This window comes from Rhinatrema bivittatum, chromosome 8 (genome assembly GCF_901001135.1).
Source record: "Rhinatrema bivittatum chromosome 8, aRhiBiv1.1, whole genome shotgun sequence".
Classification (NCBI taxonomy): Eukaryota; Metazoa; Chordata; class Amphibia; order Gymnophiona; family Rhinatrematidae; genus Rhinatrema; species Rhinatrema bivittatum.
In genome coordinates this window covers 206,670,466-206,695,490 of record NC_042622.1, presented here as the reverse complement: position 1 = coordinate 206,695,490, position 25,025 = coordinate 206,670,466, and the positions used below count along the sequence as shown (strand labels likewise).

Genomic DNA, 25,025 nt, shown 5'->3' with positions numbered 1-25,025 from the left:
TGTTCAGCTTTGATGTGTCTGCCCTGGCTACAATCATGCCAAAACCTGAAGAGGGTGTTTTGGGGGGTTTTTTTGCCAGGCGAGTGGGGCAGAGGCGCCAGACTCCTGGACAGGGCCACAAAAATGACTGACCTGCAGAAAGCTGTAAGACCTGGCCACCCTCGTCCATCTATTTATTGAATTACATTGCCGTGCCCATGTGATCATTATCAGCCAAGCAAATAGCTTAAAGGCGCCAGCCAGCACTGGGCACAGCAATGTGCAGGGGCTGCATTCAGGCAACCACCAGCAGTAGCTTGAGCTTGGAGATCAGACTCAGCCCATCTGCTTTCAGAATTTTTTTTTTTTCTTAAATATAATTATTAAAATGATGATAATGATGTCACAACTGTGTGATGACAGCAGTATCTGCATGGGTGTGATGTCTGCCATATCCTGCTAAACTAGATGCTTAAAACAGAAGCGTGAGACTCCAGAAGCAATAAAAGGTGAAGTAATTGTGGAATTAGTCTGTTACAGAATGAGTCTGTAACACTTTCTTACGTTTGCATACGTCATGTTGCCTTTTCTTAAGATGCCCCCTATTAAAGAATATCTAGGTCCATATTCAAAAATATTGAGCCAGCTAACTCAGAAGCTATCCAGCTAAATTAATATTTGGACACACATCAGCTAAATTCTAGCTGGCCAAGTTAGGGGCGTAACTGGGAGGAGTTGAGTTAGCTGGCTAAGTTAAACGACTAATTCCAATATTCAAAGTTAGCGGGATGATTTAGACAGCCAAGTCTGGTCAGGCCAAACAGTTCTCCTAAAGTTAGGCGGGGCTATAGTTAAAATAGCTGACCATAATCAATAGTGCAGCTGAACTACAGAATCCACCTCTAAAGCTAGCCAGATAAGTTTATCCTGCTCCCTCTGCTACCTGGAGTGTCTGAATATGGACCTCCTCATGCCTCATCTCATAGAATGGGTGTAAATTATACAACCTCATACAACAGAGAGAATATGAGCATGCCACCTCATATTACAGAATGCGCACATATTATGCTGCCACGTGTTACAGAGTGAGCTTATTAAGCTGCTGTATATCACCAATGTATTTACTCTGCTGCTTTATGTTATAGAATTAGCATATTGTGCTGCTTTGTTATAAAATGAGCATTTTACACTGCTATATATTACAGAACGAGTAGATCATGTCACATAAAAGAGAAAAATAAAAGCAATCCTTCTCATCTTAATAAAACATAAGAGAAAATCCTGTTTTGTAGCATGCTCTTGAATGCCTGTACTTTTCTTACACTGTCGAAATCAAATGCATTACAAGTTAGGACATAGATTAAAGAGCTGCACATCCAGATTCAATTTTGGCCTATCTTCTGCTCAATGTACGGCCATAAGCTAATCACTTGGCGATATCCCTCTTAGGGGAAGCACATCATCTTGTTCAGCACAGGGCAGGCTGGTGCCATTATATAAATGTTACCCTCCACTTCCAATTCCTCACAGGACCAGGACACAAGCCCGCAAGCTGCTGAGCTATATTGAAACAGTGGCGCTGCTTTAGGTACCTACAGTTTCTAAGCGTAGTCTGCTTCGAAGTGTCACGAAAGGCAGAATATAAATAAATAAAACATTGTGACACTCCAATATTTGTCCACACCAAAAAATTGTTCCACAATCAATAAAGTTTACTGGTGAATAACCTGCTGACCAGCACCAAGCTGGCAGACAGTGTACTTCTCACTGGGCATAGCCATATGACACAGTCATGCAGTCACTTGCACAAAGCAAGATCAGGCTGGGCCCTCTTTTGACTGTGAGCACCCCAGGGATCAGTCCTTGGGCTCCCGTTTGTACCTAAATCTCCTTGACTCCAGCTGTGGCTCGCTGTCACTGCTGAGTTTCTGAGAACGACCACAGTCTGAATAAGTTGATTATTCCTTCTGTCCTAAACCTCTCCTCTCTCCTTCCTCTGGTTAAAAAACTAACTTGAAAAGTTGCCCCTGGGGGCAGACCTGCACTTTCACACACTGGATCCTCCCTGGTTCCTTTGTGTCCTTGTCAGATTATACACAACCCCTGGAAAAAGCAAATCCCAGCGGAGCTGGATGTTTTACACTCCTCCCTTCCAGAATTGCACCTGGATCCCTCTTCATGGGCTTTTCCAGCACTTGCTCCATGATGAACCCAGCGACTCGATCCTGGAACCGCTGAATCCTCATGTGAAAGAATCCAAAAACCTTCTGAGCCTCTGGTTTATTGCTCAAACGTCTGAGCCCCTATCCGTTGGGGTAGGTCTTTAATACACTACTCTACTAAGCTTCCTCTGGTCATATCTGCCCCTCTGCTGCGGGAACCTTTGGGTCCCATATATAGAAATTACACACGTCTAACTTATTCTGTCTGCCTGCCTTTAGACACTTCCTCTGCTTTTTCAGTCAGTGACTGCCCAAAGTAACATTCACCTTGATTGCCACTTTGAGCAGTGAAGGTGGAAATCCCTGCTGCTCTAAAGTAAAAGTGTAATTCAGTCCCACTTACTCTCAGGGTTGGATGCTTACAGCTTACTAGTGCTTGGGCTGAGGTTACTTTCATTAGGTCTTGAGAGCCATCCACTTGCAGCTTTTCCACGACAAATCTCTGCTTACAGTGCGTTCCTGCAGATTGTAAGGTAAGAACCCCGCCTACAGCAAGTTTCTGTCAGGGGAAAGCTGTACTTGATCGTGGCCTCTGTTGGCGCTTACATGGCCCTAAGACTTCATTCATCTCCCTCTGGCATTGCCCCCCTCCATTTTTAACCACCTCTGCTCTAATCCAACCATAGCAGCACCCATCCTCTGCCACTGGCTTCCCAAACGGAGAAAGGTATTAGTGAGATGCACCAGAGGTCTGGATGGGGACCTGTGTGCATTGGCATTTTTATAAATGATCTGGAGAAAGGAAGAAGTGAATTAAATAAAAATGCAGATGGTTTCTACTTATGACTAAACCTCTGAGGTGCCATATTTGATATTAAAAGTTGTGGCTGTGTTCCAGCCTAGTCTTACCTTCTCTTTTGTTTGTGTTTTATTGGCTTACAACCACGTTAAGTCTATTTCACACAATTAATTTCCAAGAATAGATTTTTTATTTTTTTTTATGTCTGGAAAAATGTTTGAACCTCAAGGTTGTATATTTTCCCTGACAACCCGTGAACTGATTTTTCTGAAATTTGGTAGACGAGGAGAGATTGGGAACATAACCCATTCTGCCAAATTTCAGAGAGAAAGATGGGAAAAACAGGAAGTGAGTGCAAATTAAGGTCAATTTTTGAGCTTGGTTTCTGGATTAATGCCCGTTTACCTGGGTAAATTAGATGTTTTAAAATGCCCCCCCCCCCATCTCAATGTGGGTAAAACGTACATCCATTAAACTCCCTGCATTATGCAGAGGTGTTACTGGGGTGAGGGGAGGTCATGCATGGCGTCGTCTTCCATGGAGGAAGAAGCAGGGGAAAATCTCTGCAGGTTCCTTTTACCCAGAGCAATTATCAGTGAAGCTCAGGGTCATCCTGATTGGCCTTCATACTTTGTCTATTCCCAGCACCTCCCTTATCCCATGTTTCCCTTTGAAAATTGGTGCAAGGCCCCCATGTAAAATACCTGCAAATTTTGCATCGGGTGCAGGCAGTTTTGAAAATTATTACCATTATGGTTTTAATATGAAAGCAACAGAACTAGGCTATTGGCAGGACTTCCCTTCCCCCCGACCAACTACAATGACCAACCCTGGGAAAATAATGACCTCAACCACCCAGATGCTGTATGGTACCCCTGTAGTACATCTGCTTGCACTTTCACCCTGATTTTGCTTGTCTCCATTGCCTCTGTAGTCTCTCACCTTTTTGGGTTTTAATGGTTTCCTCCTGCTCCTTTGAGTTTCCAGCTCGGTCAGAACCAGCCTCTCTCTGACTACAGCAGTAGGAGATTTCATTCAAAATTAGCTGGGGATTTGTCTCCTATTTTATCTCCCCCTCCTGCCTCATTTATAACAACCATCCTCAGCTGAGGGCTCCCTCCAGAACCCTGCAATCATGGGCTGAAAGTCCGGCCTCTAGGTGTCGCCATTGCATAATGACCGGACCTCCCTCTCTGCAGCGGGGGCTGCCAGTGCTGCCTCCAGCATCCCCAGCCCCGGCAGAAGACACAACCTGAGAATCAAACTCCGGCCCTCTGCTGACCTAAGCCTTTTACAGATTGAGAAGCAGTCCAGCTGTTATTTTACCAAACAAAAAGAAACAGACCTGCTGCTGTGTGGAAACAGGAAGCGAGTAGCCCGGAAAGCTATTTTATTTGCCATTAAAGGTTGCATCATTGAGAGAGCAATAGCGAGAGAGAGAGAGAGACGCTACTTAATTTACAGAATGAAAGTAAAAAAACACGTGAAATAATTAATTTGTGTCAGTCATTGGCAAGTTTAAGAAGAGATTAAAACGATTGTTACTGCAGTGTTTGACCTTTACTTTTGTCTGGCTCTTCTAGTCCTCTCTCCCTGTTTGATGCTGTCCATTGCCTGTTCCAGCTATGGCAGCACCTACAGCTTGCACAGCCCTTCCTCTACATGGCTCCTATCTTTAAAAAAAAGACCGGCGTCGAGAGATAATGTATTGATGTACGAGCTTTTGAGGACGGTGGCCACTTTGCCATATGCATGAACTGAGGTAGAGGAGATGGGTAAAATATAAATAGAACAAAGAGAAGGCATTGGATCAGGCAGGACCTGGTGTGGAGAGAGCATTAATAGCATTATAGTACAGTAAGTGGGAAGAGACAGCAGGATCTGATAACAGTTTCATGAAGCCTTGGTCCCTCTTCAGAGCTAGAGTGACTGTTAATTAGTTTGAATCGGTCCATTTGCCACTTCTTTTCTGGGGGGCAGGATAACCAGGGCCACATGCCTTTCACCTCCTTATTGCATTATAATTGACTTCTTGGTAGAGTTGGGATGCAGGATTTCTGATTGGCTAATGGCAAGGTCCATTTTTTACACTGGAACGGTTCCTCTGAAATAAACACAAAACTCAACTTGCATTTTTATGGAAAAAAAAATAATTCAGTTATATTTTTATTTTCCTTTGTGAAGTCCACTAATGCTGAAGTTGGCTGCTATCTTCCCAAGGGGCAACAAAACAGAATTAGAAGCCAAATGTCCGATCTGGATTCTTTATTAGACAGAGACAAAAATCTTTAGACAAGCCCAGCTCAGGTCAAGTTTCGCCCTCTTACAATGGGGCTGCATCAGGGGCTCAGCTTTATCATTTTAGAATTTCTGAGTGTCCGGGTTGAAAATTCTAATTGTGCATCAAATGGTCTCTGGCAGATAATATTATCCTGTGCCGCAGTATTATTAGAAAAAACCTCTGTCTTTTCACGATCGAAAAAAGACAGGTTGATGCTGCTACGAGATTAAATATCTTCAGCGCACCAAATCCATTGGAGAACGTTGTTTTTTTCTGCGGCACAGGATAATATTATCTGCCAGAGACCATTTGATGCACAATTAGAATTTTCAACCCGGACACTCAGAAATTCTAAAATGATAAAGCTGAGCCCCTGATGCAGCCCCATTGTAAGAGGGCGAAACTCGGCCTGAGTTGGGCTTGTCTAAAGATTTTTGTCTCTGTCTAATAAAGAATCCAGATCAGACATTTGGCTTCTAATTCTGTTTTGTCGCCTCCACAGCTTTGTTAGATAGCATGGACTGATGAAACAGCAAGGAAGGCTATCTTCCCTGGGCAGAAACTGCTAATAAATGTAAAGGGAGAATACTTTCACTATCCTAGCAACAATCTCAGCAGTAGAAAAGGGAAGTGCTGCAGGGTTAGGTTAAATCAGTTCTCGTATGGATTACATCTTCCATTTCAGGGAAGGGGATAGTGGGTGTGTTTCTTGCCCCAGCAGCATCTGAAAGAAGGGATATTTCTAGTCACACAAACATCTGGCGGAAGGAATATTCCCCACAATAAGAACATTTTGGTGTTTTGGAGAGGAATAGTTCCCTTCACGCAAACATCAGGTGGATGTATAAGCCCCCCCCATTGTGAGATTATCAGCAGAAGGTGGCTGCGATCTTGGCTTCAGCAGGTGCTCAGTCTTTGTATACGGTGATCCTTGCAGGATGCCAGTGATCAGGACCCTCAATGACCCGTCGCAAGTAGTTGGATGTTGTCAGGAGGAGGTGACCCACACCCTGCATCATAGAGGACAGGAGTCGCAGAATTTCTCTGTGGAAAAGATACCACTGTGAGTGACGGAGGAAGCCCCAAGAGAGCCCCTGGGTGAGCACAGAAACAAGATCTGTCGTTGCTTGCAATGCCAGTCCCTCCCCTCAGGTGGTGCTGTTGGCAATGGTCTGCAAGCAGTGACTAAAGGGGAGCTGCAAGCTCTGGTGTAGAGTGATGTTGATGGCATAGGAGACCGAAGAAATGTTAATTGGGGGCTACCCAGATGGACTGGTGTAGGGGTACTGACGGGGGGTGAGCTGAAGGGTACGGTGGAGGGGTACCTGATACCTGGGAGTTATTGGGAAGCCCCTTTTGCTTTGGGTAAAAGGAGTTCCTTCCTCCCCCACCCCCTCCTCTGTGACACAGCAGCAGTACTGGGGGGAAAAAAGGTTTTAACCAATGGGACTGTCAGGTATAAAAATGTAACGCATGATGATATCTCTTTCTTGTTTACTTTGTATTTAATTTCTGAGGAAATATCACTGTTTATCAATTTTGAAAGCTGACCCTGGCTCCTTTAATTATTTTCACTATTATAAACCTCAGAAAGGCAGGGCTCTGCTATATTAGACCTCTGCAGCATCCTCTGATATTTCTCTTCTTCTGCCTATACACTCCTTCCCTTTTCTGGAACTTTCCAGCTAAATAGCGTGAAGAAGCAATTGCCTGTGAGCAAGTCTTGCGTCACAGGAGTAACCATAAGACGGGGTGAGACTTGAGGCCAGTGCTCTACAACTTTATCTTCACTTGGGGAAGTTTGGAAGTTAAGGATAAGGTCTTCCATGTATTTTATAAAGCTTGGCTCTGTTGAAGAAGGCTTTGGATCAGTTCCTGGAGAATAAAGGATTAGTGGGCATGATGATCTGCATCGATTTCAAATGCTGATCCATGGAAATGCCATTTTTCAGGCTATGGTGACCATAATTCTGTACATCCAACCCCATGCCCTCATTCATGGGATGCAGAAATGGGACAAGGATGGTGTGGGTTTCCCATAAAGCTGTTGCAGTAACCATGAAGATTACTGTGGATTATCCTCAATTTCACTGGATAACAGAGCTTTGCTGAAGCTACAACTGGTCTAGAAAGTCAGTGGTGGATACATATTGCTAACAAAAAAAACAAAAGTACAAATGAACACACAAGCATTGTAGAAGCAAGAGCTTATAGCTATTCCATGTTCTTGCCCTCAACACTCAATGGATGGAAGAATTCAAATTTATTTTAATATACCACAAGACTAGACTTTCAAAGAAGAAGAATGAGAAGCCTTCAAAAGTGCAACCAAAAGCCTTTTTAATAGTGTTTCATTTTGCTTTCTCCTAGATCGCCACTAGATGGTGGTCAGAGACAGCTGAAGAAGGTTGAACCTTATTTTTACAATCTCTGCTGTGTATGTTACTGTGAGTAGAGGCTGACTTAGAACAGAAGGAAACTCACCTGAGGAATTTCTTGGGCCCCAGACACCTGAAGTCGCAGCTCATAGAATATAATCCATAGAAGGTAGCCTTGATATTAAGACTTCCAAAAAGGTCCCGAGGGTTCAGTTTGTAGATGTCAAATGTGATTCGTGCAATATCCTTGCTATTTCTGGGTTTATCTGAATTCAGAGAATAGGACAGCACTCGACTCTAGGACAGATAGAAGAAGCTTATTTAAGGAACAGGACAGCACATGGCTCTGTATTAAATACAGAGAGACTGTTCAGAGAATGGAATAGCACAATGTTCGGAGCAGATAGAAACATAGAAATGACGGCAGAAGAAGACCAAATGGCCCATCTAGTCTGCCCAGCAAGCTTCACACATATTTTCTCTCATACTTATCTGTTTCTCTTAGCTCTTGGTTCTATTTCCCTTCCACCCCCACCTTTAATGTAGAGAGCAGTGATGGAGCTGCATCCAAGTGAAATATCTAGCTTGATTTGTTAGGGGTAGTAGCCGCCGCAATAAGCAAGCTGCACCCATGCTTATTTGTTTTACCCAGACTATGTTATTAGCCCTTATTGGTTGTTTTTCTTCTCCCCTGCCGTTGAAGCAGGGAGCTATGCTGGATATGCGTGACGTATAAGTCTTCTCCCATGCTGTTGAAGCAGAGAGCCATGCTGGATGTGCATCGAAAGTGAAGTATCAGGCACATTTGGTTTGGGGTAGTAACCGCCGTAACAAGCCAGCTACTCCCCGCTTTGTGAGTGCGAACCCTCTTTTCTTCTCCCCTGCCGTTGAAGCAGAGAGCTCTGCTGGATGTGTGAAGTATCAGTTTTTCTTCTCCCCTGCCGTTGAATCAGAGAACTTTGCTGTATATGCATTGAAAGTGAAGTATCAGGCTTATTTGATTTGGGGTAGTAACCGCGGTAACAACCCAGCTACTCCCCTCTTTGTGAGTGTGAATCCTTTTTTCCACATTTCCTCTTGCTGTTGAAGCTTAGAGCGATGTTGGAGTCACCGTAAGCCTGTGTATGTTTATTTAATAAGGGTATTGACTCCAGGCAGTAGCCATCATTCTGGCGAGTCACCCACTCTTCATTGGCAGCCTCTTGACTGAAGGAAGGTGCACGTTAGTAGGCCTAGATTTAGGCATAGGCAATTGCCTAGGGTGCCAAATTTTTGAAGGTGCCAAAGCACCAAATACCTAGGCCAAATGGGAATGCAACGTGCCAAGGAGAGCCTGCTCCAGCAATCTATATCAAACAGGTGCTGTTAAGGCACTTTGGGAGGTGGTGGAGGAAGGGACTTCTCCTACTTTCCAATTACCAGCATCTCCCACCCCCCTACTCTCCAACCCTGCCTATGGGTGCAAACCTCTTAAACCTGGCCCTGCACATAAGCTAACGCTCACACCTCCAGGCACACACCTTCTAGCCAGGCTTGCAATCACTAATTAAACCTCCTGAAGTATCCAGACCTTTACTGAGCTCCATTTCTGCCCTTTCTCCAGAATCATGAATGCTGTGTTGTCATCAATCATCTCAAAGAAATCCTCATTGTCCACCAGGGTTCCATCTTCTTCCAAAACCAGAGAAATTATCCCTGTGATCAGCATAGCATCCATAGCCTAAAATGATAAACAGAGAAGCACAGAGACTTTCCTGGAATTCTGCTACCATAGGTTGCAGATTAATATTCTGAATTGCTTTGCCAATACTTGAGGACTTGTCATGCCAGTAAAGCGAGTTGATTCTACCAATGAGAGAAAGAGAGAGATAGCAAGGCAGTAAGATGGTAAACAGGCCTGCTCAAGAGCTGTAGCTAGGACGGTACTGGAATACTATAGTACCTGAATGTAATCTGCTTTGAAATGCTGAAAAAAGGGTGAAAAGCAGAATATAAAAAAGTCAAATAATTGTATTTATTTATTTAAACTCTTTTCTATACCGTCGTTAAGCTAGAAGCCGTCACAACGGTTAACAATAAGGCACTTAAAAATAAAGCTTAATAATAATAATAAACTTGAGATGCCCCAGTCTTATGGTAAATTTCACCTCTGTTTTATGCAGCCTGATTTTCAAAGCCATTTCAGTGCAAAACATGTGGTTTTATGCCCACAAATGTCTGTTACAAACCAGCTAGGGGCTTGGAGTACATAACAGTACACACGTAACCTGGTTTTGCATGTACTTTTATGTGCACCGGGGACAGGCATTCTGGCAGGCAGAGCAGGGACTGTGCACCTGTGCAAGTTACAGAGCAGGAATACCTTTGTATGGGTGAGGGTGAGCGCATAGCATGGCCCTTATGTGCACATTTTCAAAGTGAAGTTAAGCGCCTATGTCCACTTTGAACGTCTGTGCATAAAAGGTAGGCGCAGACTCCTCGCCAGCCCACACAGTTATAAAATGACCCTCGTCATGCACTGCTTGTCAGATCATCTCCAGGGAGCAGCCAACCTTCCAGAAATGCTGCACACTCCATTCCTGCCTATTCTGCTCCCGCTCCTAACCCTTTATTTTGAAATAAGCATGTATGAAAAATGGTGAATGTCTCGTCTTCCCACTGAAGCGTACCCCCACCAATATCTAAAGCCTATTAAGAAAGAGATCGGGTAAGTTCCTGGAGACGCCCATTAAATGTGGGGAACTTTTAGGAGAGGAGCAGCGTGCCAATGCTGTGGTTAAAGAAACCATCTCTGCCCCTCCAGGCAATTCATCTCTTCTCATCATCCCAGCAAAACACCTCATCACCGCCTCCTCATACTTAAGCAATAAAGCTGTTCTTTGGGCTACCCATCTTCTTCCAATTCATCTAGTAGGATTTTGACTTTTCTTTTGGGAAGCCTTTTGATTTAACATAAGTAGAAGGGTGCTGCTATGGTTGATTGGGTATCTACAGTACAAGAGCTACTACTAAGCCAGTCCGCTCTGTGCCTATAGAAAAGCTTGGTCCGGTGCCAGAGAGACTAGTCATAATTGGTTTTCTCAACTTGTACTACAGTGGAATAGCGTTCCCGTGTGCGGTGTTAAGACAAGAAGGCAGCTATAGAAGTCAGTAATGCCTCCTACATGGGCAGGCAGAGTGTTCCAAAGCACACAAAACAATCTTTCTTGGGGCTTTTTATGCTCTGTGTATCTTTTGCTGCTGAAGGGGAGAGAGAGAAACCAAGTCAGCTGATACAGAGGTAGACAGGCCTGGACCAGAACAGCAACCCTACTCAACTGTCGGCAGAAGAAGTGTACTGGCAAAATGAAGAGCGGCAGAAGAACCATCTCTGAGAGCGGGCTGCCAGCTGACTCTTTATTTCAGGACAGCTCGACCCAGCCCTTGCTTTTACCCTTGCATGCATACATTTGGAGGTCTGATTTCCTTAAGAAAAGTAAGAATACAAGTCCATGTATGCAGTGAGGTAAAACCAGAACTGGAAAGCCTGTCCAGGAAAAAAATGGAGCCAGCTGGCAGTAAGGGTGTGCATCTTTTTTTTTTTTTTTGTTCATTTCATGTTGTTGATGAGGATGGGCTTCATTTCACCGGGGTTTTTTTCTTGTTTGTATTTTGTGTGCACACTATTGGCAGCAGATACTAAAACCCCAACCTGTGCCATTTGATTATTAAAAAAAGAAAAAAATCTCTCAAGCCATCCCCCACTCTTCTGGACCTTCTCCCATGCTGGGACCCTCCTGCAGGCTGCCCGTAGACCCCACGCTCCCTCCTGCAATGGTACAGATCCAAAGAGGGGCAGGAAGGATCCCCCAGTTGCTTCTGCCCTATTGCTGAAGTATTTAAAAATGGTACTAGCTGGCACCATGGCACCGGCCTCCGGTCAGCTAGCGCCATGTTTAAATAATGCAAATGCAATTAGGGATGCTCCTGCACACCTCTTTGGACTCTTATCATTGGGGAGGGGGGGATGGTGGGGGAAAGAGGGGCTTTATTTGTAGACTGGCGGTGCAGTATTTTTTATAGGGGGAGTACCCATCGTGAAACAAAACAAAAAGGTACACAAACTTTAGGCTTTGTTCTTTTGTTTTCAAAACAACATGAAATGACCACATATCCCTAGCTGGCAATCCTCCATACAATAAACCCAGGTAGGATCATCCAAAGTTATGTAATCGTACAGGGGTAGCCAAGTCCAGTCCTCGAGAGCCACAAATGGGCCTGATTTGCAGGATATCCACAATGAATATGCATGCACTGCTTCCACTGAATGCAAATGTATCTCATGCATATTCGTTGTGGATATCCTGCAAATCAGACTCATTTGTGGCTCTCGGGCACTGGAATTGGCCACCTCTTTAATAGTATAATCCCTGCATATAATTCCTCTTGTAATATAGTCAACACCCCCAGAAGATGCCTGACTCTAATCTAGACTAGGGAGCCTCAACCCACTCCATGGGCCACACTTAGCTAGCCAAGTTTTCAGGGTATCTTCAGTGAGTATGCATGAGATAACTTTACATATAATGCAGGGCTTCCCAAATCTGTCCTAGAGACACCACATCCAATCAGGTTTTCAGGATATCCACAATGAATATGCATGAGATAGATTTGCATATTTTGGAGTATATGCAAATGTATTGTGGATATCCTGAAAACCTATGTGTGTCCTAAGCACTGCATTGAGAATCCCTGCTCTAGTACAGTGGTCCTCAACCCTGTCCTGGGGGCCCACCAGCCAGTCAGGTTTTCAGGATATCCACAATGAATATGCATAAGAGAAAATTTGTATGTTATGGTGGCAGTGCATGCAGATTTTCTCTCATGCATATTCATTGTGGATATCCTGAAAATCCGACTGGCTGGTGGCCCCCAGGACAGGGTTGGGGGCCACTGCTCTAGTATACAGCTGTAAATAAATGGTGATGGGAACCCACAATCATACTCCCAGTGCTTTGCAAACCTACCTTAGCAATCAGCTCTCGCAGAGTTCCAGCAGTGACCCCTTTCCTGGTGCTTCGGTCATGGTTGCAAATCCTGAAAGGCTTTTGAGGTGGGGGTGAGGAAGACCAGACCCTCTTTGTAAGCTGTGAGCTAACTGAGGAGACAGACCTACAAGAAATCAGAAAGCACAGGAGTGATACCCCTGTGAGAAGGCAGGAGTCTATGACCAAGGAAAGCCCATTCAGCATCTTCCCCACAGAATACTGACAAAAGCAGCAAAGTCCCCCAACCTAATAATAACTTCCACATCATCAGTACTGGTTAAAAATGGTTTGTAATTCATTTAAAGGTATACATTAAATTGAATACCCCGATAAACTAGTATACGTAAAGGAGCTCATTTTATAACATCATGTGCATATTAGCCAGCAAATATGCACACAGGTCACACCATTTTTCAAAGCAGGTTTGCAAGCATAAGTCTACTTTGAAACTTGTCCCGGCAAAACTCCGTGAGCACAGTTTCACCTGCTATTTACATGTACTTTAGCTGAGAGAATATACACACGTTTTAAAATCAAGATGTATGCACTTAGGTCCCAGCCCTGCTTGGAGAACACTCCCCCCCTCCTCCCCCCCCCAAAAAAAACAACCCTCTCTCCTATGTGCATAAAAGTACACACACAGTGTGTACAGTATAATAATAAAATAAACCAGATTGCTTCTTACATGGACACTAGCCAAGAAGGAGACCTGGAGCTTTATCACATTGTTGGTTTCTGTGGAATTCATATCAGTAAGTGAACTGCAGGTTTTATGAAAGTTATTTGTGCATATGTGCTTAGGCACCAGAGTCCTGGATTTACAGAAATTACAGGATACATCAGTGAGAACATGTAGGGATGCACCAGTGAGATCACGGGCATAAAGCGTTGGTGAGAGGGCCATTGCTGAGATAAAGATAAATGGTTACGTTCCAGAGTTTTCCTAATCACCTAGCCTAGGCTTGCCAACTCACCCCACGTCTACCGAAAAGTTTGATTCTGTCCTGCTTTTGCCCCATTGCATGTATGGAGTTGTAGTTCTGATTGTCCCATTGACCTATTCAAGTTATTAGTCAACGTGGCTGAAGCTGCCAAAGGCAATCAGAACCTACAACTCCATGCACGCAATAGGGCAAAATAGGAATTGGATCAACCCGTACGACTGACCTGGGGTGAACTGGCAACCCTAATCTAATCGCTCTCTCTACATGATAATGTACAGGAAGAGTATGGAAGAATACACTAGTGAAAATGTGAAAGGTATAATTATGTAGTTAGACCAGGGGCTTCCAAAACTTATCCCCCCCCCCCCCCCCAGTCAGTTGGGTTTTCAGGATATCCACGATGAATATGCATGAGGTAAGTTTTCATGCACTATCTTCAATCTATGCAAATTTACCTCATGCATATTCATTGTGGATATCCTGAAAACCTGACTGGCTATGGGCATTGGTGCTTAACACAAACTACAGCACCCCCAGCAAAAACAAAAAAAACGGAACATAGGGGTTGTGCATATGACTGAGCAGCTTGTATGTAAATGTCCAGAGAGGAGCAGGTAACGTGCGCATGCGGAAGGCACATGCGGCCAAAACGAAAGCCAGGGAAGCACTCCTTAGTTAAGAATTCATATGTGGATGTAGTGAGTGTTTTTAATAATTGTCCGTGACATGGATTGACAGGAGAAAATTAAATTTTAGTCATATTAAGGACTCGGATTAAGCTTTCTATGTCTAAGAAAGAGAAAGAGGACCAGGTTGTTGCGTTCCTGCTCGCGGGCTGTGCCGCGAGCAGGCGCTTACCTTCGCGGCCCGGAGGCAGCTGATGTCTGCCCTGTCTTCCGCGGCCAGGAGGCCGCAGTCCTTGCTCCCACACGGTCTGGAGGCCGTCCTGGGGCGTCCCCATTCATGGCAGGAGCCGTAGACGTCCTTTTCATCTCGCAGCCCGGAGGCCGCTGGCGCCGGTGTTTCCTGGTGGCTGGAGCTGTCCTCGGTCTATCTTCTGCGGCAGGGAGCAGCCTCCAACGTCAGGGCCTGGTTCACGGTCCAGCTCCTGCTCCTGCACTCTTCAATGGCAGGGACACCGCTGTCCAAGGTCCTGCCCACTTCTCCTTACATGCGGGGTCGTGCCTCCTCTGTATATTTAAAGGGCCAGCGTGGGAGAGGTCTTCCTGTGATGTCATCTTCAGCCCTACAAAAGGGCTCTGCCTTCATTCTCTCCTTGCCATCTCAAGGAGCTAATCCTTCCTAGGACTTCTCTGCTTCCTGCTTGGCATTTCCTTTCTTTGTGGGATCCCTCATTGTTATGTTTCTGGTCTCTTCATTGGAAGTCCGTTGTCTTGTCCCGTTGTCCGCCAGATGTTCCTGTTGTCTCTCCTGTTCCAGATGTGTCCTGATGTTCCTGTCGTCATCCATGTTCCTATTGTTCCTGTCATCCAGATGTCTGCCATAGCTCCGCGCCGTCCCGTCCCTGCATGGTCCGCGACCAGCCTGGCTGGGTTGTGTAGGACACGCAGTGGTTCAGTGGTCCGCGACCACCCCGGCTGGGGTGTGCAAGGTGTTCGGTGGGATAACTTCATCAGCCGGGGCTGAGGCTCCTCCATGATTCTTTGTCAGTGTCCTTCCATGGTCCAGAGTCTGCTGATGTCCTTGCCTCGCTCTTCCTCGCTGCCCTTCAGTGAGTGTCCTGGAAGTCCAAAGAGGATGTCCCGAGCCTTTACCGTGGAGGCCTGATGTTTTAGCCTGTCCAGATGCCCTAGTCTTCTCTCGTCCTCGGATGTCCTGGTTCCGGATGTGTTCTCCGAGCGGGCCATCCTCAGTCCAACTTCGGAAGGACCTTCAGTTGCGTCTTCCACGCTAGGTCGGAAGTTTCGCCTTCCTTTGAATGACCTGTCAGGTGCGTCGATCATGCCGGGTTGCCGAAGCTCAGTCCAAGGTGGTGCCGCTTTGAGCCTTGCCTGGATACCTCCGCTCTGAGTTTTAAATCTCTTTGTCTGCTCCAAAGTCTTTGTCTACATCTGTATCCTGAGTCTCGTCTTTTCCAGAACCCTGAGTCTTCGTCTCCTCCAGCACCTCTGTCTCCAGTGTCCATGCTTGCCAGATGTCTTCATCCACCTCTGCCTCCTGTCCAGCCTGCCACCTCTGCCATTACCCACTGGCAGGTCCGAAAGGGCTTGGAGTGGTCGGAGGACTATTCAGAGACCAACCTTGCGTGGTTGGCCTCCCGGAGGCCGTGCAGGTCGGCGGGGGCTTGGGCTTCCGGTCTTCACCCAGAGGAGGACCCATCTCACCTGCCTTGGTGCTTCCTTGAAGCTCCTCTCCTGGTTCGCTGAGGTCCAAGGGTACACTTCTTCCCGGAATCGGGAGCACCCCCTAGCGCTCCCTCCTACGAATCCGCAACACAGGTGCTATCTCTTTTTTGCAGTAAATCTGTTGGGTAAGGTAAATTTACAAAACCTGTAGAAATATTAATTATTTTCTGTTTGAAGTGCACTGCAATTTGGTTACAGAGGTCATTACTAAGTGTTGGGTAGCTGGGAGACGGTGTTGATATTAATTTTTTCACAATAGCAGATAGAAAGGAGCTGTTACCATTGGCAGCTTGAATTTTTATACAATAAAAGTTTCTTTTTGCTAGAGTGACAACTTTTCTGTATTTTCTGAGGCAACAATGGAAATGATTTTTAAGATTAGAGGTTTTATGTTTCCTCCACATATGTTCAGCTTGTCGTAATTTGGTTTTTTGTGCTTTTATCTCAAGGGAATACCAAGGGGCAGTGTGTTTCAATTTATGGTGAGAATTAGAAATAGGGGCTAAGGTATCTAAGATTGTTGATATAATTTTGTTCCAAGTTTCTACTGTAGTGTTAGCAACATGTGAGATGGAGCTAGGAATATTGTCAGCGAGAAGTGATGTAAATTGATTCGGTATAATTGTTTTGCATTTGTGAGGCAGATGAGTCAGAACTTTTGATGTATTAGAGAAGTTGGTATTAAGATAAATTCGGAACTCAATAAGACTATGATCAGACCAGGGAATGGACGATACAAATAAATTAGTAATCGGCCAATTTTATAAACTCATCATTGTAGAATATTTGGTCTAAGGTGTGGCCAAATTTGAGTGGGAACAGTAATATAATAGTGCCATCCTAGGCCTGATAATGCATTGAAAAATGCAGAGGCTGTCACATGGTGATTTAGTTTATCAAAATGGATATTGAAGTCTCCTGCGATAACAGTTCTTGTAAGGTCTAGAGGGAGAGTGGATATGGTTTCAAGGAGAAGTGATGGATCATTATAAATTAGTCCAGGAGGAGAATAAACTAGCAAGATGTTCAGTATATTGGTTGCAATCAGAAGGATCTCAAACTGAAGTATCTGGGGAAGGGACACCTTACGTGGCAAAAGTGTACTTTTGCAGATGGCTAGAAGGCTGCCTCCACAACGGTTGGGTCTGGGTTCAGAGAATGGGAGGTACTCGGGGGGGGGGGGGGGGGGGGGGGGGACGGACATAGAGAATTGATGGGAAACAGTCTGATTTTTCATCAGTCAGAATGTCATGAATAATAGTAGTCTTTTTCCTAATAGCTTGAACATTGCAAAGTAGTAGAGTAAGTGAGGACAGGAAGAGAGAAGAGTCATTGATGAACTTGTTATGTTAATTAAGGAGGTTCAATGGTTTGTTTTTCTTTTTTTTGTGGTTTGCGTTTGTAATAATTCAATAGTAGATCACCGTATATGCCTCGTCCGGTTATTATGGGTATCTCCATAGTGATTATTATACAAAATATGAGATTGTAGTGTTGTAAATTAAATGAAAACGCAGTAAAGAGAGACCGATGAAAAGAGACAGATAAGCAAATTGTGTTGAAAAATTTGCTGAAATAGGAAACAAATTAATTGGCAATTTAGTGAAAATGAAAACAGATAAATTTGGCAGTTACTACGGATAGGCTTCTTTTCTATTCTTCTTAGTTATTGTTGCTCAAACATCGCAAGAAGGGGCACACAAAGGGGAAAGATACGCCAGTGAAGGCCCAGGAACATTATACCACTGACATGGAGAGAAACTCCAGTGAGGGCCATGAGCATTATATGGAAAGTGAGAGCCCAGGAATATTATACTAGTGCCGAAATAGAGAGATACTCCAGGGAGGACCCAGGAGCATTATACCAGTGATGACATGTTCACCAGTGAGGGGCCCAGGAGCATTATACCAGTGATGACATGAAGAGAAACTCCAGTGAGAGCCCAGGAGCATTAAACCAGAGATAATATGGAAAGATACGCTAGTGAAGGCCCAGGAACATTATACCAGTGATGACATGAAGAGATACTCCAGTGAGAGTCCAGGAGCATTATACGAGTGATAATATGGAAAGATACGCCAGTGAGGGCCCAGGAATATTATACTAGTGCCGAAATAGAGAGATACTCCAGTGAGGGCCCAGGAGCATTATACCAGTGACGACACTGTTACTCCAGTGAGGGCCCAGGAGCATTATACCAGTGACGACACTGTTACTCCAGTGAGGGCCCAGGAGCATTATACTAGTGACGACACTGTTACTCCAGTGAGGGCCCAGGAGCATTATACCAGTGACAACACTGTTACTCCAGTGAGGGCCCAGGAGCATTATACCAGTAATTAAACGGAGAGATACTCCAGTGAGGGCCCAGGAGCATTAGACCAGTGACGATATGAAGAGACATACCAGTGAGGGCCCAGGAGCATTATACCAGTGATGACACGGTTACTCCAGTGAGGGCCCAGGAGCATTATGCCAGTAATTAAATGGAGAGATACTCCAGTGAGGGCCCAGGAGCATTATGCCAGTAATTAAATGGAGAGATACACCAGTGAGGGCCCAGGAGCATTATACCAGTGGTGACATGGGGGGATACTCTAGCAAAGAAACATAGCAACATAGAAATGACGGCAGAAAAAGACCAATCGGCCTACCCAGTCTGCCCAGCAAGCTCCCACACTTATTTTCCCATACTTATCTGTTTCATCAAGCACCAAGTTCAGGGCCCTTGTTGATAACTGTTTGATTCATGTGTGGGTGTGGGAGGAATTCACCAGTGAAAGTGGACTGAAGATGCACCAGTAAGGATGTGGGGATGAAATAATCCTTCCAATCCATTTCTACCCTCACTATTTCTCTTTTCCTTTTTTATTTTCCATTCAGCCAGTCCCCTCTCTCTCTCTCTCTCTTTCCTTCTGTCCATCCCCATTTCCCCTAATTTTTAGCCAGCACCACATTCTTACTTTCCACTTATCATACTCTTGTTGCCTTCATCCACCTTTCCTGATCTTCTTGTATCCCACCTGCCCATCCCTCCCCCCTCCCGCTTCCATCCACCTGAACTCTTGTATTCCCTTCATGTGTCCTTCAGCTCTCTCAGCCACCTTCCCTTCACCGACCCCTCTTATTTTTCCCATCTTTCCTCTCTCTTTCCCTTCCACACCTCCTGCCCCCTCACGCTGTTCCAAATAAAGGAAAGTAGAACCAACCTGATGAGGGTTGCTGGGGAGAGGTGTGAGACGTACTCTTTGGCCTTTGAGTACTCCATGGGCTTTCCCAAGGCAGGGCCAGTAGCTTCTGCTCCGTGGAGAGATGCTCCTGCCACCTGGATCTTTGTGCTGTTTCGTCTAATATTGTGAGTCAGGTTCCAGGAGGTGTTTTGTGAGAGGTTTGACTGCAGCAGATTCTTCTTGTACTGTTAGACAGTGAGCCTGAATCTGAACTTTGTCCCTTACAACTCGCAAACAGAGGAGCAAACTCCAAGGACGCAGAAGGAGTCATGCTGTGCGGAGTCCAGGCCTCTTCCACTGCCAGTACAGCAAAAAGGAGACGTCTGCGCACCCTCCCAGTGGTTTCAGAGCAATGCTGGGGGGTTTCAGGAATTTTTCTTCGAGAGGGGATGATTTTGCTGAAAGCATAGCCACACCGAGGGAGGGTCATTTTGAAAGCCATTCATGCAGGTAGAACAGTAGAAACTTGCTCTGCTAAAACCGCTCGCACATCAGGAGGGACGTTCTGGGGGGTGGGTTGTAGGCGGAGTCTGCACCTTACACACTCACTTTATTATTTTTTTTTAACAAGCATGTGCACACATTTTGCTGGCAGAGCTCTCCCTGCATAGTGCGGCAGGTAATTTTGGTGCAGGGAGCGCTGGTGGGATCATTTTCAAGGCGCAAAAATTCGCTTTGAAAATCGGTACAGCCCCCAAAGTTATGCAGGCTGTTACAAAATGACTCCCCCCCCCCCCCCCCCCCCAATGGATTCTCTGGAGCTGAAAATATTAGTGAACCAAACTCTGAACCGATGGGATGAAATGGTCAGAGCCCCGGCATAGCACTGGAAATACAAAACTTTATCCAGAGCCTCTGCTACTGAGTGTGGCACCCAAGAAATTCGGAGCGTGCCCAATGGCTCTCTCAGCTAGATTTTAACCTTAGGATCCCCGAATACTGGCCTAGTTTTTGTTGTACAACCTGGAGAGTTAGTCCATATAAATTTGGAAGGTTTATTATAGAACAATATTTATTCATTCGTAAATTGTAAGTTCATAATACAGGAACACAGAAAATCTGCAGAAACATTTACAGGAAATTGCAGAAAAAAACAACCCATAGCCCGTTTTCTGCATAAACCTTTGCCATGCTGTCTTCGGACCTGAACTTATTTGCTAAGATTTGTTCAGTCACCTCTGCCAGCTAGTCTCCCCGAGGGCTCGGTGCACGCAAGGTGCACTAGTGTGCACCCCCTTGCGCGCGCCGACCGCTGATTTTATAACATGCACGCGGCTGCGCATGCATGTTATATAATCGGGTGTACATTTGTGCGTGCCAGGTTGCGCGCACAAACCAAGCAGAGACTTTGTGCTGGGGCCTGGGGTATTTCACACTGAGGAGTTATTAGTATTTTCTATCAGGCAATAAAAGCTTCCAACCTTTGGTCTGCATCATTAAACAAACCTGGGCAAAGGTGAGAGATGGATGGAGCCTAAGACTTCTGATATTCCGTCTTGTTTCATGTTTAATTTCAGGAACACGTCATTGTCACCTGCAACCTGGGCCACACCTCTGCAGAGTTGTTTCTGGGGTGCAAGGCTTTGCTACTGTAGAAGCTGATCCGGGAATTGAGACAAGAAACGGGGCAAAATGAGGGGCTGCCTCCTCCTAATCAAAACATAATCCCAGGGGGGTCCCACATAAAGCAAGTTTGCTTACCGTAAACGGTGTTTTCAGTAGATTGCAGGATGAATTAGCCATGCTCTCTAGGGACATCCCCTTGGCGACCTGACACGGGAACTCTCTCAATAGATACAGAGCAGAAATCATGAAAGCACTTGAACAGGTTAATGTAAATCGGTTATTTACTCTCTCAGATAAAAGAAGGACCAGGGGGCACTCCATGAAGTTAGCAAGTAGCTCATTTAAAACAAATCAAAGAAACATTTTTCACTCAGTGCATAGTTAAGTTCTGGAATTCATTGCCAGAGGATGTGGTTACAGCAGTTAGAGTAAGTAGGTTTAAAAAATGTTTGGATATGTTCCTAGAGGATAAATCCATAAACTGCTATTACAGTAATTCATAAGCAATAGTAGATTGCGATCTATCTAATGCTTGGGTACCTGCCAGGTACATGTGACTTGGATTGGCCACTGTTGGAAACAGGATACTGGGGCTTGATGGACCCTTGGTCTGACCCAGTATGGCATATCTTATGTTCTTATGTGCTCTGCACGCCTGTGCGACCATTCCTGCGTGAATTCCCAACTCTCCTCAATTAGTGCAAAGTATACATGTGCAGCGAATAGAGAAGAGATATCACATAGAAACAGAATGAGGAAAAGGCTGTGGGGATGCATGGCTAATTCATCCTGCTATCTATGGAAAACATCGTTTACAGTAAACAAACTTGCTTTTTTCCTGTTGATAAGCAGGCTGAATTAGCCATGATCTCTGGGAGTCCCCAGCTAATGATTTCTAGAGCACATCTTTAACCTAGAGTCCGTGTGGTGTCCCTCAACGTTGAAAGGAATGGTGTGCGAGAGAATCCACCTTGGATGGTAGACACTTATGTTTGTGTAGCGAAGCGCAGTATTGCTTCTCCCATCGCTGCGATCAACATAGTCTGCTGACGGAGGCAGTAGTGAGCTGTGAAGGTATGCAGAGATGACCAAGTAGCTGCCTTGCAGATGTCCAGAACTGGTACATCTTTGAGGTGAGCTATGGAGGTTGCTATGGCTCTGAGTTGATGCACTTTAACTCCATCTGGGAGTTGATCCTAGTGCAAAGAGTAACAGAAGTTAATAGACTGGAATAACCAATTTGCCAATGTGTGTTTTGAGACTGGCAAGCCTGGTGCATTCGGGCTGAATGAGACAAACAGCTGTGAAGTATGCTGTGGGGATTGAGTTCTCTGAACGTAATAAGCCAGAGCTCTCTTACAGTTCAAGGTATAAAGGATCTTTTTCCTTTCAGTGGCATGTGGTCTTGGGAAGAAAGTCGGTAAAGTGATTGTCTGGTTCAAGTGAAAGCCTGAGATTACCTTAGGGAGAAAAGCTGGGTTGGTTCACAGAATGACTATCATGGTAGAACTGCAAGTAAGGAGAATAGTGAACTAAAGCCCGCAGTTAGCTGATTCTCCCTGCTGACGTGATGACCACTAGGAACAAGATTTTCCACATCAGAAATTTCATTTAGATGGAATGCAGCTGTTCAAACGGTGGGTCATTGAGTTTCTCTAAAACCAAGTTAATGTCCCAAGAAACTGCTGGTTTAGTAATCGGGGGTCAGAATCTTATAGCCCCCTTCGTGAAGTGAGATACCAAGAGATGTGTTGAGATGGATTTTCCATGCATAGAGAGATGATACGCTGCAATGGCACTGAGGTGCACTCTAATAGATGATACTGCTAGTCCAGAAGAATACAACAGATGGCGATATTGAAGAATTTGCTCTGGAAAACTTGCAAATGGGTCTATTGATGACGTGGCACTCCTTCTGGAGTACCTGTACCATTTGCCCACGTAATTCCTTCTTGTAGATGGTTTACTAGCGTAAATGAGGATATCTTGAATGGCTGTCGGAAGAACCAGGTGACCTAAGGCCTGCCTTTCAATCTCCAAGCCATCAGATATAGTGAGGAGTAGGGGGGGTGAAGAAGCGTGCCTCACTCTTGTGACAGGTTTCTCTGGTTTCCCAAGTGAACTGGTGTCTGAACCACTAACTGCATAAGGTAGGCATACCACGGTTGTCTAGGCCACACTGGTACATTGAGGATGAGATCTGATTCATCTGCGATGCATTTCTGGATCACTCGTGGGTATGCGTAGAATAGGTTCCCCATCCAGGACAGCAGAAACACATCTTGGGTGACCCTGCACATGCTGGGGTAGAGGGAGCAAAACTGCGGTAGTTTTGTGTTGATTTCTGTTGCAAAGAAGTCCATGCAGAGTGTTCCCCACTTCCTGAATAGATTGTTAGCTACCTCTTGATTTAACGCCCACTCCTGGGGTGGAACATCCTGCTGAGCCTGTCAGCTTTCATGTTCCTTATTCCAGGCAGATATGTCGCTTGCAACAGAATGGAGTAGCCTAGGGCTCACTCCAGGCTTAGTACTGCCTCCTTGCAAAGAGTCCTGGAACTGAACCCTCCTTCCTTGTTTATATAAAACATGGCCACTTGGTTGTCCATGTAAACCATTATTCGTTTCCCTGCAAGGATACATACGAAGGTGTATATTGCGTTTCTTATAGCTCTTAGTTCTAGCAGATTTATCTGGAAGTATTTTTCCTCCAGTGATCACACACCCTGGGCTTTTAGGTGTAACACATGAGCTCCTCAACAGTGTATGGATGCATCAGTCATCAAAGTGTTCTGGTCTTCCAGGTTTCGAAGTAGTGTCCCATTTCTAGATCTCGGGGGGAAAGCCACCATTCTATGTCTGAGATCATAGAATGAGTCATGAGAATTCGCCAAGACATTTGGGTGGTTGTGCTGAGGCCACTGAGCCTTCAGCCCCCACTATAGGCACCTCATGTGAAAGTGGCTGTGCGGTACAATGTATAGAGCTGCTGCAATATGACCCAGCACTAAGAATTTGATGTGCTGAGTTTTTCAAGTGACTCCTCAATGCAAAAGCCAGTTCATGAAAGGTCTGGATCCGCTCTGCTGGGAGGAAAGCTCTGCAGAGTTTGATGTTTATCAACGCTCCAATAAACTGAGGACCTGAGTGGGGACTTGGTGCGATTTCTCATAGCTGATAATGAATCCCAGTTTCTCCAAGCAGGCTATGGTCTGCTGAAGGTGCAAGAGGAGTGTTTCGGGTTTTGAGGAGACTTGGAGCCAATTGTCCAGATAGGGGAATATCTTGATGCCCTTCCTGCGAAGTGGGGGCCACAGCCACAGCTGGGCATTTGTGAACACTCTGGGAGCCGAGGGCAGACCAAGCGGAAGTACTTTGTACTGGCAGTGCTTCGTGTTCACCTGAAAGCAAAGGTACCGCCACAAGGATGGATGCATGGAAATATGGGCATAGGCATCCTTGAAATCCAAAGAGCACATCCAATCATTGAGTTGTAGGAATGGTAGAATGGTTTTGAGAGATGTCATCTTTAATATCTCTTTCTGAATAAACTTGTTTAAGGCCCGAAGATCCAGAATGGATCAGAGGGTCCTCCTCCCCCCTCCTGAATGAGGAAGTATTGGGAGTATTCTGGTTTTCAGCATGGCAGCCTGGAACATTTTCCTCCCAAAATCATTATGGTATTTGCTGACTTTCCCTGGTGGTGTGTTAGTGTACAGCAGTGTCTTCTTCGTCTGTGAAACTACTCCACCAGCCTTGGGAAGAGGATGCCGGTCTTTCTTTTGTAGGGCTGAATTCGCTGGTCTCTTATCCCCAGACGGGGTCGTCTGTCTGCTCGTAGTCGATAGCACCGCCAGAAGGCTGGAGGAATCTGGTCCTCTATCCGTGCGTGACTGGACACATGGCCCCAGTTAGGATTTGTGCCGTTTCAGCAGGGGTTCCTGTAGCTAAGGTTTTTCCCGCTTACACTTGGAAACTTCCAACAGTACTGTAAACACACTGTCCCTAAATGAAGGAGAGTAAGATCTCCCTGAAATTCTGAGGACATTCACGTCGGAATCATCCTGCTTTTCAAGTTCTTCCAAAATGAAAACCACCTGCGGATCTGGATGCCACGGGGCTTGAGAACCACCCTCGGGCAGTCCTTCGTTCTTATATTTCGACAATATTGACGATGGACAGTCCAGTGCAGAGTGGTCATCCTTTTTCCTGTATTGGTCGTTTTGCATCGGATGCTTCTGTGCATCGTGTGTCGCAGCGCTTCGTGTGTTGAGCATCCCTGTGAGTCATGTG

The 25,025-nt window shown here is 45.4% G+C and overlaps 1 protein-coding gene across 2 annotated transcripts; it reads right to left on the bottom strand.

Moving 5' to 3' along the window:
* Nucleotides 1-5,490: 5,490 nt before the first annotated feature.
* CIDEB (cell death inducing DFFA like effector b) lies at nt 5,491-20,762 on the bottom strand. Of its 2 annotated transcripts, none has more exons than XM_029612791.1 (5): nt 20,614-20,762; nt 12,606-12,750; nt 9,170-9,319; nt 7,706-7,896; nt 5,491-6,265 (listed from the first exon to the last, which is right to left on the bottom strand). In XM_029612791.1, exons 1-5 carry the CDS (start codon nt 20,670-20,672, stop codon nt 6,130-6,132), a joined length of 681 nt encoding a protein of 226 aa, XP_029468651.1. In that variant the 5' UTR covers nt 20,673-20,762; the 3' UTR covers nt 5,491-6,129. The 2 variants fall into 2 exon arrangements, with proteins under 2 accessions (XP_029468651.1, XP_029468650.1); XM_029612790.1 differs by lacking the exon at nt 20,614-20,762 and adding an exon at nt 19,147-19,633 and having other exon boundaries at nt 5,493-6,265.
* Between the last annotated feature and the right edge of the window lie 4,263 nt (nt 20,763-25,025).

Coding starts and splice junctions, on each gene's coding strand:
- CIDEB (XM_029612791.1), bottom strand. CDS start 20,672: ATGAAACAAGACGGAATATCAGAAGTCTTAGGCTCCATCCATCTCTCA. Junction 7,897..9,169: donor AGAAATGGAGCTCAGTAAAG/GTCTGGATACTT, acceptor TATCTGTCCTAG/AGTCGAGTGCTGTCCTATTC. Junction 6,266..7,705: donor GGGCCCAAGAAATTCCTCAG/GTGAGTTTCCTT, acceptor TCTTTTCCACAG/AGAAATTCTGCGACTCCTGT.